The sequence below is a fragment of the Onychostruthus taczanowskii genome, unplaced genomic scaffold, assembly GCF_017590055.1.
Source record: "Onychostruthus taczanowskii isolate IOZ18803 unplaced genomic scaffold, ASM1759005v1 scaffold97, whole genome shotgun sequence".
Taxonomy (NCBI): domain Eukaryota; kingdom Metazoa; phylum Chordata; class Aves; order Passeriformes; family Passeridae; genus Onychostruthus; species Onychostruthus taczanowskii.
Genome location: NW_024507768.1, coordinates 679,576 through 691,861, shown reverse-complemented (window position 1 = coordinate 691,861; position 12,286 = coordinate 679,576). Strand labels below are relative to the sequence as shown.

The 12,286-nt window shown below is 51.9% G+C and overlaps 1 protein-coding gene across 1 annotated transcript; it reads left to right on the top strand.

Moving 5' to 3' along the window:
- Positions 1-4,918: 4,918 nt before the first annotated feature.
- Positions 4,919-11,894, top strand: GUCA1B (guanylate cyclase activator 1B). The gene is made up of 4 exons (XM_041427077.1): positions 4,919-5,324; positions 6,640-6,789; positions 9,143-9,257; positions 9,806-11,894. The coding sequence occupies exons 1-4, from the start codon at positions 5,121-5,123 to the stop codon at positions 9,931-9,933; spliced, it is 597 nt and encodes a 198-aa protein (XP_041283011.1). The 5' UTR covers positions 4,919-5,120; the 3' UTR covers positions 9,934-11,894.
- Positions 11,895-12,286: the final 392 nt, after the last annotated feature.

Here is a 12,286-nt window from a genome sequence, read left to right as displayed (position 1 = left end):
GCCCGGCCCCGCCCCTCACCTGCCCCGCCTCACCTGGGCCTGGCCCCTCACCTGCCCCGCCTCACCTGGCCCGGCCCCGCCCCTCACCTGCCCCGCCTCACCTGGGCCTGGCCCCTCACCTGCCCCGCCTCACCTGGCCCGGCCCCGCCCCTCACCTGCCCAGGTGCGCTCGGCGCAGCCGCACCTCCCGTCCCGTCCCGTCCCGCAGATCCCCCGGACCCCGCACGGGACCGGGGCCGAGCGGAGCTCCCCGCATCCCCGCCCTTCTGCCGCGGTCCTTTTCCCGTCAAACGGAATGTTTAGGGAACTTCCAAACGGGATTTTTTTCGCCCCCCTGGTAAATGGAGTGTTTAGGAAAGGAAGTTTGCTTTTTAAGCGGGATATCTTTGCCTTTTAAATGGAATGTTTTGGGAAGAAAGCATTAAGTTCCTGGGCTTTTTCGCAGTTCAAAGCATACTCGGCTGAGTCATAGAATCACGGAATGATTAAGGCTGGAAAAGACCTCGAAGATCATCGGGTCCAAACATTAACCCAGCACTGCCGGGTCCGCCACCAAACCGTGTCCCTCGGCACCACATCCGCAGGGTTTGGAGCACTTCCAGGGACGCTGGCTCCCTGCTTCCCCGGGCAGCCTGTTCCCATGCTTGTCCATCCTTTCAGTGAAGAAATTCTCCCAAATATCCGATCTAAACCTCCCCTAGCACAACCTAAGTACGTTTGCTCTTGTCCCACATCCATCCATCCATATAAATCCATATCCAGGCAATGATAACACAGGATGAAGCCAAACCCTAAAGGCAGCTCTGATTGAAGCCACAGGCACAGTTTTTTCTCTGAAAAGCATAAAAATGTCCCTCTTCCCTGGCTCCATCCCCGCTCTGGGGTCACACCTACCCCTGGCAAGGGGCTCAGCTGCTTCTCCTGGTCCCTCCGCAGGCTCCTGCCCTCCAGCCTCGCGTCTTATTTATTTTCCTCGTAGGTGGAGAAGCGTGACTCAGTGGTGAATCCTGGTTTCAAGGATCATACAATGCTTCACATTTCAGTTTCAATGAACCAGAAAAAAAAATGGGAATTTCCCTTCTCCTTCTCACCACGAACACGGTGGAAAATGCTGAACCCTGACTTTGGGCAGACTTACACCCACAGCTCAGTCCCCAGCCAAGAGACTGGAACTGGACAAAATCTTGGAGATATTCACACAGAGACAAAACAATTCACCGTTTTTCTGGGCAAGTTTGCCTTGCTGGATACCAAGTGCAAGGTAAATATTTCAGCCTTCATTCAGCATGGAATTCCACTCAGATTAAACATGCAGGAGTTTGTCAGCACATCAGAAAATCTTTCTGGCAATTAGCAGAATAGCAGATGTGGCACTCCGGGGTCAGCGCTCTCTGTGCTGGGTGAGATGGGTTACCTTAGTGGTACCTGACCCTTCCTGATGTGTAAATCCAGGGACAGCTGCTCCTGGAGGAAAACACCCCTGGCATTCCTGCTGTATAAAGCATGCAGTGGTAGGAAGTTCTGGGAGCAGCCAGGAAGAGACACAGGCAGATATTGGGCTGAACTCCAGGCCAGGCTCTGAAGGATCTTTGATCTCTCCTCAGACAGGCCAGCACAAAAGCTCCCTGCATTCCTGCTGTCCACACCCCTGTCCCACAGGGAAAGGTCAGGACGCTCTGGGCTGGCTGTGGTTGTGGTGGGCTGCTGGGAGCTGTGCAGGGACAGCAGCACTGCTGGGAGCTGTGCAGGGGACAGCAGCACTGCTGGGAGCTGTGCAGGGGACAGCAGTGCTGGGAGCTGTGCAGGGACAGCACTGCTGGGAGCTGTGCAGGGACAGCAGTGCTGGGAGCTGTGCAGGGGACAGCAGCACTGGGCAGGGGACAGCAGCAGTGTGCAGGGGACAGCAGCACTGTGCAGGGGGACAGCAGTGCTGGGAGCTGTGCACAGCACTGCTGGGAGCTGTGCAGGGCTGGCAGTGCCAGGGCAGGGTTTTGCCCTTCCTGGCACCACTGGGAGGACACTCGAGATGCCCGAGCCACAGGAGGGGTCCTGGGGCAGGTCAGGGCTGGGGGATTTAAAAATGGAGCAAAGTGACAGAGCAGCTGGGTGAGGACTGCTGAGCCTGGCAGCCCCAGCCTGGGAGAGGGGCCCAGTCCTGCCTGCAGGGTCCCTGCAGCTGTGCCTGCCAGCACCCTGCTGCCTCTGCCACAGCCTCTGCTGCCTTCCCAGCACCGATGAAGATGCCAAACAAGTGACTCTGCCCAGCCCTCTGCAGGGTTTGGTGGTTTTTTCCCCTCCTGAGTTTCTACCAGCGCGTGCTGAGGCGTGTGGCGGCACGCTGGGGCAGGCAGCTGACGGGAAAGGAGCCCTACATCTTTTTCCATGCTCTTGGCTGGGAAACTCCACAGCTCTGGAGGTGCAGAGGTGATAATGCAGGGACAGCTCATGAGGCAGGATGTGCAGCCAGGTGTTACCTGTCTGTACCTGGTCATCCAAAGTGTTCAGTGTGACACAGAGTGGTGATCCTGCTCCTTCCGGCACACAAGCAGCCCCAGCCTCTGCACTGTGGTGTTTTCTAGAAATTATTGCTTTTATTTTTACTTCTCTCTGCCTATATTTACCTCTATCTGCATTTTTTTTAATCAAATGAAGATGATAAGCTGTACCTTTGAAGTGACATCCTGCTGGCTGAGAGGCAGCAGCTCTTCCAGTGCAGTCTGCAGAGCACACAGAGGATGTGCAGAGGAATTTTCATACCAGGAGCTATGGGATTTACTTTATTTCAGTGCCAAATTAATATCACTATTTTATCAACACGATTGTATGTCATGATACCTGCAACAGCAGCAGCTGGGCTTTGTACTCCAGGTCTCTCGCAGCCCTTTGTTCCCAGCTGGAGAAGATTGCAGTCATCAAAACAAAAAGGAACCATTTTCTCTCCTGGGAACAGATCACCAGGTTCCCATAAGGCAAAACAAAATTATGCAATGAGTCAAGACAATGTCCTGGGCAAGTGGAGTCTTGCAGTGTGCTCTCAGCACTCACATTCCAGCAGGCAGCTCCGTGCAGGAGAGCAGCACAAAATGGTGGAGAGGCTTCACCCCAGCACATCCCAGCCCCAGCACATCCCAAACCCCAGCACATCCCAAACCCCCAGCTGGGCTCAGGGAAAGCAGAGAATCCTTCCCACTCTGTCCTGGCAGCCCCTCTGTGGCATGGGGCTCTTTGTGACCCAGGGAGATCTCCTGGCCTCACCAGCCAAGATAAATCCCAAAATTATATAAAATCATTTATAAACCTGGCTGTGGCTACCAAAGACTTCTTCCCAGAAGCTCTAGTGAAGAGGAGAACGGGGGGATGGATTTATTGTTATTTTTCTGGTGGGCAGCCCCACAGCTGCTGTGCTGTGGATGAATCAGGGGCTGAAGCACTCCCAAAAGGAAGGGCTGAGTTCATTATTGTCTTGCATTCTTCTAGGCACGAGGATAGACAAGAATATCATTAGAAAAAATGCTTTAACTGAAATGGAACAGTCTTAAATTTTCTGCCAACTTCTCTGGCCCTTCCCATCCATCTCCAGGCTTCTGCTGTGTTGTCTCTGTCCTCTCTTTGCTCTTTTAAGTGAAACTAAACCTTGCCTGGGTATCCTCACATGTAAAAGGGTAAAGTTGTGTTATACTCCTGCAAATCTCTGTGTGTAAATATAAATATAAATATAAATATAACACAGTACCAGTGCTGGGTCACGTGCAGGTGTGAGTGGATTCAGAGCAAACCCCACCCTGACAGTGCAGCATGAATTGCTCTACTGCTCTGCAACACCAAATTCAAATTTCAGCCTGGTTCTTAACCAGTATTCTTCCATGACAGAGGCTCTTCTTACCAAACCAGCACCAAAAAAAGTTCCAAAAAATGAGCAGCTTAAATCCCTCTGGGCCTTGGCATTTAGGATGAGAGAATCCATGGTTTCCTATTAATGCTGCTCCAATCCTCTTAATGAAGATACTGGGCTGGCTTGGGCACATTTATAGCTCAGGTCATTCTTTCCTCTGACACAGATAATGTTGGGTTCAGAACCATGGGGTTGGTGAGCAGAGGAGCTGGAGGCTTCTGAGGAAGAGGAAGGGCTCTGTGTGTGCTGGGAGGAAGGCTTGGTGGTGCTGAACAGGAGGAGCCAGCCCAGGGAAGGGCTGCACCTTGTGTCTGTCCCCAAAGCCATAAACGAGCTTCAGGGGGAAGGGGAGAGCAGGGGAATTTCCAGGGACACAAAGAGGGGAAGGGGAAAAGGAGAATATGCTCTAAAAATCTGGAAAGAAACAACTCCTGCTCTTTTTAGCTCAAAGCTTTAAGATGGAAATAAACAAAAATCTGGAAAGAAACAACTCCTGCTCTTTTTAGCTCAAAGCTTTAAGATGGAGATGTGACAGTAAGAGGAGTGTGTGTGTATCTAGGTGCCTTCACTAATTGTCTCCCAGCCTACAGCAGGCATTCAATTAATTTAATCCATCAGCAGGTTTTGCTGTGGAAGTGTTTGTTTTCTCAGGATTCCCCCTCTGCAGTTGTTGTTTTTCCTGTGCCCCATCTCACTGAAGCACTGAGCAGCCCCCACAGGCAGGTAACACAAGCCAGCATTGCGAAGATTAATGTTCCTTCCCTCATCATCCCTTTTTTCCCCTAGAAAACCCTAGAGACAGAGCATGGGGCTGTGTGTTGCGTGTACAGGGAACCTCTGCTCCCAAATTCTTTGACAGGGAGGTATTAATGTGCAGAAAGACCCCGAGCCCCTGGAGTTTGCTTCTAAATAGAGCACAGCTCAGAACATCTGAAGGTCTCTGGGGCTCATGGGTGGGAATCTCCTAATGATCTTTAGTTATTTTTATCCGTGCCCAGTGCTCAGCGTTCCGGGGCACAGGAGCCACTCTGAGATCTCCTGGGGAGTGCACGGAGCTGCCAGCAGCTGGGCAGGGCAGGAGGAGCAGAAAAGAAAGCACAAAAAAGGGAAGGTGGCATAGCAAGAACATCAGAGAAAGGCACGGCACGGCGAGAAGACAGAGAACAAAGGGCTTGGGCAGGGTTTTCCTTCTTTTCCTTCTGTTTTCAATCCTGCTTTCCGGAGGGAAATGGGACAGCAGTTCACCAATGCTGAAGGGGAGCAAGGAGAGATTGATGTTGCGGAGCTGCAGGAATGGTATAAGAAATTCGTGGTGGAATGTCCCAGTGGGACCCTCTTCATGCACGAGTTCAAGAGGTTCTTCGGGGTCCAGGACAACCAGGAGGCAGCAGAGTACGTGGAGAACATGTTCAGGGCTTTTGACAAGAATGGGGTAAGTGCTGAGAAGGTTTTACAGCTATTTATTTATATATATTCTATGTATTATATACATTATTTATTTTTATAATATATATTATATATATATAATATATATATAATATATTATCTATTTTATATATTTAATATTTTTATATTATATTACATTATATTATATTATATATATAACGAGGGACCAGTGAGGGCAGGAGAAGGAGCACAGGCTGGCCTGGATTTATCTCCTCAAATCTCCACCTAAATTAGGGTCAGAATGTCCCCTTAAGGGACTAAGGGTGGATTAAAAAGTCCAAACTTAGGCAGTCACACTTTGAGGCCCTCAAACAGCCAAGGCTCCCACATGGCAAAAATATTTCTCTGTCGAGGTAGAGGGGGAATTACAGTGCAGGAAAATCCTTCTCAGGCTTCTTCTGGTTGGAGAAGTGTCTGTACCAGGTGGTCTGTAATAAAATACCCATTTTGGCTTTGCTTTCCGAAAGCAGAGGAATGCTGAGCAGCTCAGACATTGTGCCTTGGGTTCCCTCTGCCATATTTGCCGTGGGACACCTGGGGAAGGTGGGGTTTGTGGTTTAGGCTCAGTTCCTGCACCCTGCACTGCTGCAGCCTGGCATGCTCTGGGCTCCCAGCTCAGCAGCACCTGCCCAAGGCTTCCATTATTCTTTCCTGATCATCTTCCAGCTGTGGGGATGTTTGTTCCTCGTGTCACTACAGGAAAAGGGGGCTCAGGTTGTTCATCTCTGATCAACTCATCTCCCTCAAGCTCCCTTTGAAAACAGGGTCAGAATCTCATGGAAGGGGCAGCAAAAGTCAGTTTGTGGGAAAGGATTTCAAAAGGCCGTGGAAGATGTTGGCAGGTCAGGCTTGTCTCACAATTCCAGAAAACCAAATACCTGCAATAAATGAAAGGTTCAGGTCCCAAATTCCATCATGAAAGCTATGGGGAAAAGGTAGCAGAGAAAACTGTGCATAAAAGATGAAGTCCCATTCCTAATTTACAGGAGCTTCCCTCACAGGACAGGGACTCTGTTTTTAGGGCTGCTGGTGCAGGATGGGGACGAGGAGCCCAGGCTGGCTGCTCAGGGTGAGGCTGTGCCTGCTGCAGCTCCTGAGCTGCCACAACCCTTCCTTGGGGTGCCAGCAAACACCTGCCCCGTGCCCTGTCCCTCTGGCAGTTCAACCCAGCTTTTCTGGAAGCTGTAAAGCGCTTTTCCATCACCTTCCTGCCCAGCCAAGTGTCACCCAGCTGCTTTTCAACCCACCACCTTCCTGCCCAGCCAGCTCTCTCCCCAGCTGCTGTTTGTGTGCTGCCACAGGACAACACCATTGATTTCCTGGAGTATGTGGCTGCCTTGAATCTGGTTTTGCGGGGGAAGCTGGAGCACAAGCTGAGGTGGACGTTCAAAGTGTATGACAAGGATGGCAACGGCTGCATAGACAAACCTGAGCTGCTGGAAATCGTTGAGGTAAGAGGGCATTGCCCAATCCCTTCTTTCAGCAATCCCTGCTCTTTGGCACCGTCCTGAGGTGGATGGGGTTTGTGCAATCAGGTTTTGAGGATGCTGTGGGGCTGAGCAGGCTTATATATTATATTATATTATATTATATTATATTATATTATATTACATTACATTACATTATATTATATATATAACGAGGGACCAGTGAGGGCAGGAGAAGGAGCACAGGCTGGCCTGGATTTATCTCCTCAAATCTCCACCTAAATTAGGGTCAGAATGTCCCCTTAAGGGACTAAGGGTGGATTAAAAAGTCCAAACTTAGGCAGTCACCCTTTGAGGCCCTCAAACAGCCAAGGCTCCCACATGGCAAAAATATTTCTCTGTCGAGGTAGAGGGGGAATTACAGTGCAGGAAAATCCTTCTCAGGCTTCTTCTGGTTGGAGAAGTGTCTGTACCAGGTGGTCTGTAATAAAATACCCATTTTGGCTTTGCTTTCCGAAAGCAGAGGAATGCTGAGCAGCTCAGACATTGTGCCTTGGGTTCCCTCTGCCATATTTGCCGTGGGACACCTGGGGAAGGTGGGGTTTGTGGTTTAGGCTCAGTTCCTGCACCCTGCACTGCTGCAGCCTGGCATGCTCTGGGCTCCCAGCTCAGCAGCACCTGCCCAAGGCTTCCATTATTCTTTCCTGATCATATTCCAGCTGTGGGGATGTTTGTTCCTTGTGTCAATACAGGAATAGGGGGCTCAGGTTGTTCATCTCTGATCAACTCATCTCCCTCAAGCTCCCTTTGAAAACAGGGTCAGAATCTCACGGAAGGGGCAGCAAAAGTCAGTTTGTGGGAAAGGATTTCAAAAGGCCGTGGAAGATGTTGGCAGGTCAGGCTTGTCTCACAATTCCAGAAAACCAAATACCTGCAATAAATGAAAGGTTCAGGTCCCAAATTCCATCATGAAAGCTATGGGGAAAAGGCAGCAGAGAAAACTGTGCATAAAAGATGAAGTCCCATTCCTAATTTACAGGAGCTTCCCTCACAGGACAGGGACTCTGTTTTTAGGGCTGCTGGTGCAGGATGGGGACGAGGAGCCCAGCCTGGCTGCTCAGGGTGAGGCTGTGCCTGCTGCAGCTCCTGAGCTGCCACAACCCTTCCTTGGGGTGCCAGCAAACACCTGCCCCGTGCCCTGTCCCTCTGGCAGTTCAACCCAGCTTTTCTGGAAGCTGTAAAGCGCTTTTCCATCACCTTCCTGCCCAGCCAAGTGTCACCCAGCTGCTTTTCAACCCACCACCTTCCTGCCCAGCCAGCTCTCTCCCCAGCTGCTGTTTGTGTGCTGCCACAGGACAACACCATTGATTTCCTGGAGTATGTGGCTGCCTTGAATCTGGTTTTGCGGGGGAAGCTGGAGCACAAGCTGAGGTGGACGTTCAAAGTGTATGACAAGGATGGCAACGGCTGCATAGACAAACCTGAGCTGCTGGAAATCGTTGAGGTAAGAGGGCATTGCCCAATCCCTTCTTTCAGCAATCCCTGCTCTTTGGCAACGTCCTGAGGTGGATGGGGTTTGTGCAATCAGGTTTTGAGGATGCTGTGGGGCTGAGCAGGCAGCCAGGCACGAGTCCCTGTGCTCCTGCCTGAGGTGAGGCTCTGCTTATCCCCCACCTGAGCATCCCAGAGCAGAGCAGTGCCAGGCAGTGCCCTCCCTGCGGGCAGCAGGGTCCTGGCCAGGAAGGTGAGCAGATGGTCACCTGCAGCAGCAGCAGGTGTGAAAGCAGGGCAGCCTGTCTGGGCCACCTCCCATCACAGTTTTGAGGTCAGCCAGGAGCTGCCCGGAACCGTGAGGCCGCTGCTAATCCTCTCTCTGGGAAGACTTGAGACAAAAGCCTTCAACCTGAGCAGGAAAGGGAGCCAGGGGCAGGTGGAGCCACGGGAGCAGCAGGTAAAGTCTGACCCTCTCCTGTGGCAAAGGGGAGCAGAAACTGGGTCAAAATATGAGCTTGATGTGCAGCCTGGACACAGCTGCCAGGGCTGGTCACTCCAGCCTGCCTGGCTTGGAGGTCAGCACAAACTCACACTCGAGGCCTGTGATTCTTCCCATGAGTGAAACTCTGCTCTGCTCTCTGCAAAGCTGCCCTGAGGTCTGACCAGAGCGTGCAAGGAGAGCAGGAGGGCAGCAGCTTCACAGAGCAAAGGAGGTCATTAATGTGCAGCCAGGGCAGGCACGAAGCTCACTGCTGAGGGGCAGATCTTTCCAGAAGGGTTAAAGCCCCAGCCTTTGAAAGAGACCTTCACAGCCATGGGGTGCCAGCTGAGTTCAGTGCTTTTCATCTCCCAGTCCTTGTCCTCATTTGGGAGCTCCTTTCAGTCTATCTACAGGCTGAAGAAGGTGTGCTGGTCGGAGGTGGAGGACAGGACCCCGCTGCTGACACCGGAGGAGGTGGTGGACAGGATATTTCAGCTGGTGGATGAGAACGGGGATGGTGAGTGAAGCACAGGCTGCGTTCCTGCCTGCTGAGAGCTCACCTGAGCTGGGCTGCCTGGCCACAGATCCCTTGGCTGCGTTGTGTTCCTCACAATGGGCAGCTGGGCTTGGTTCTGCTCTGTCCCACTGAGCCAAAAGTGCTTGGTGGAGCAGGGTGAAATCTTTGTCGTTGTTATTTTAATTAAAACATTGAGGAGTCACTGCTGGGGCAGTTTGGGAGCCTCTCAGATCCCATCCTCTGACAGCCCCAGCAGGCAGAGGGCAGGTCCCAGTCCCAGCACAAGGGTGAAGACACTGCTTCCAGTCAGACTGGGACCTGCAGGACCTGGCCAGGTCCTGGCAGGGCTGGGTGAGCCCCTGAGTGTCCCGTGGGGATAGGGCAGGGGGCAACGCTGCCTCACAGCCCCTGGCTTGTCTGACCACAGGGCTGGGGGATCCCCTGAGATGGTGTGTGGTTAGCGTTTGATCTGACATATGGGGGATCCTGCCTCCTCTGCCTCCTCCTCCTCCTCCTCTCTGACCTGCCGTGCCCTGCTCTCGCCACAGGGCAGCTGTCCCTCGATGAGTTCATCGATGGAGCCAGGAAGGACAAGTGGGTGATGAAGATGTTGCAAATGGATGTGAACCCCGGGGGATGGATCATTGAGCAGAGGAGGAAGAGTGCTTTGTTCTGAGAGAACGGCTCTGACGATGCTGAGTCCCGAGCGTGACCCTTCCTCTAGCCTGGTAACGACTTTCCTTTTTAATTCCACCTCAGCATCCTGATGGAAACCTGAGTGGTTGAAGGAGCCGCCTCTGATGTAAACCCCACGTGCTGAGCACCGCTGGTACCCAGGGACTGTTTGTGGCCCATGAATAACTCTTGCTGTGCACACAGTTCTGTGTTTGCCAGCTCTGCTTTTTGGTTACACCCCAAGGAACAAACTTCTGGTGGCTTCCTGCAGCGGATCTGAGCAGGGTTTGGGCTGGGCAGTGAGGGATGGAGCCGGGGGTTCTGTCTCAGTGCAGACTGGTGCTGGCACGGCTCACTCCTGCCCTTACAGCACCTCAGAGCAGCACAGGATGGCTGCTGGATGCTCAGGGGATCTCTGGGTGTGTTTTGTAGCCTTCCCTGCTGCTGGTGTCCAACATAAAACCACCAGAAGTGAGAACTGGATGGGAGCAGTGGCCAGGACAGCACACAGAGCTGAGGGAAACATCCTCAGGGCTGGGCAGGAGCAGCAGCAGCTCCTTCCTCCCCCTCTGGGGACCCGAGGCTGCTCCTCCTGCCTGCCCCGAGGCCCGGGGGCTGGGAGATGCTGGCTGCAAACGCTGGCATTGCCCAGCCCCGCTCAGAGCACAGGTGTGACCTTCACAGCCCCTGATTCTCAGGAATCCTCCCTCTGGAACAGCTTTTCCTGCCCTGGGAAGAGTGGGTGAGCCCAGGAGCTCCAGGGTTTTCACTGCCCTGGGGAAAGCCTGGTGTGGGAGCAGGGAAGAGCAGAGTTGTGCTTGGCAGTGTCTCTGCAATGGGAGGATTTGTGCTGCTCCTCTGGCAGGACCAGAACCAGAACCATGGATGGTTTGGGTTGGGAAGAACCTTAAAACTTCTCAGTTTCCAAGCCCCCTGCCCTGGGCAGGGATGCCACATCAGATTGCTCCGAGCCCTGTCCAAACTGGCCTTGAAAAGTGGAAAAAGTGACAAAAATTCCAGTACAGTGGTTTTACACTGGACTTAATTTAGCCCCAGACTAAAGATACAGAATTTATACAAGTTGCAGGCTGGGCTCTGCTGTTCTAACCCGTGTTTCTACATAGATGTATGTGGGAAAAAGAGTTTGGGCTGAATTTTGGTTCAACTTTATTGGATTTACTGCTTCATTCCAAAGAAGAAAACCCCCCAGGAAAATAACATGAGCTTGTCTGTTCCATTTTAACTTTCCTATGGGATCAGTGGGCCAGGTCATACCAATGAAAAGATTTACAACCCCTTTTCTTGTGGCCTTTAATTAGGACTGCAGTAGCTGTCATTAGCTGATTAGTGTGCTGGTTTGTGGTCTTGTCAGTTTTCCCAGTGTTTAAACTCCAGGGGGAAGTGCTCAGGATTAGACACAATCAGTGCTGGAGTTCAGATGGTGCACATTTCCACTTGGAAATAGCCTTTCTATGAGTTCTCTGCAAACACTGAGCAGTTTGTGGCGTGCTGACTTACCAGAGCTGATTAGGCTTGTGCCTTCTGCTGCTCTGAGGCAGCTGGGCAAAGCTCTCTCTGCTCAATAGTTTATCAGCTCCAGATCTGAAAGAAAAATCTGACTTCTGACTTGACAGCCTGGATGAAAACATTCACATTTATTGGTTTTCCAGCTTGTGAAAAGATGTTTTCATTGGAGGGTACAAATCTCTAAGAATTCATTTCAGCATCTCAACCCAGGTAACACCCCCTGCTGCTTGCACGGATTTAGAGAGGCTGTTTAGCTCACAGAATTGCATTTTGCTGCTTCACTGAAATGCTTCAAACGCTCCAGTTCTGCTCACCAGGTCAGCCCAGGCTCTGCAGGGGCTCTTTGGGCCAGCAGCCCTGCCCTGGTGAGCGCTTGTACAGATGTTGGTAGGAGTTTTGTAAAACACGACTTGAATAAAGAAATATTTATTAAAACCTTTGTTTCCTAGTATCTGTTTGTTAATGAGGTGAAGAGCTGTGTGAGACCTGGCTGAAACTGTAGCCTGTGAGTGTGATCTGTTGAATTTAGGGGAGGAGCTGGCGGAGCAGCCGGGTAAGACAGAGATAAGGAGGGATGACGGCGCTGTTGCAGTAGGGAAGGAGCCTCTTGTGTTTAACTTCCGTGTGATGACAGCAAAAACCGTGAGTGTAATAAAAAAAAAAAGTTTCTCAAGAGAGCTGGAAGCAGGAGTTTAAAATGAAGTGAGTGAGTGCTGCAGTCAGGTGCCCCCGGTGAAAGCCAGGCAGGACTGGAGCAGCACAGGGCTGCAGGGCTCCAGACCAGGGCTGGGATGGAGGTGCAGGGGCTGTGTCTGTGTCACAGCTGG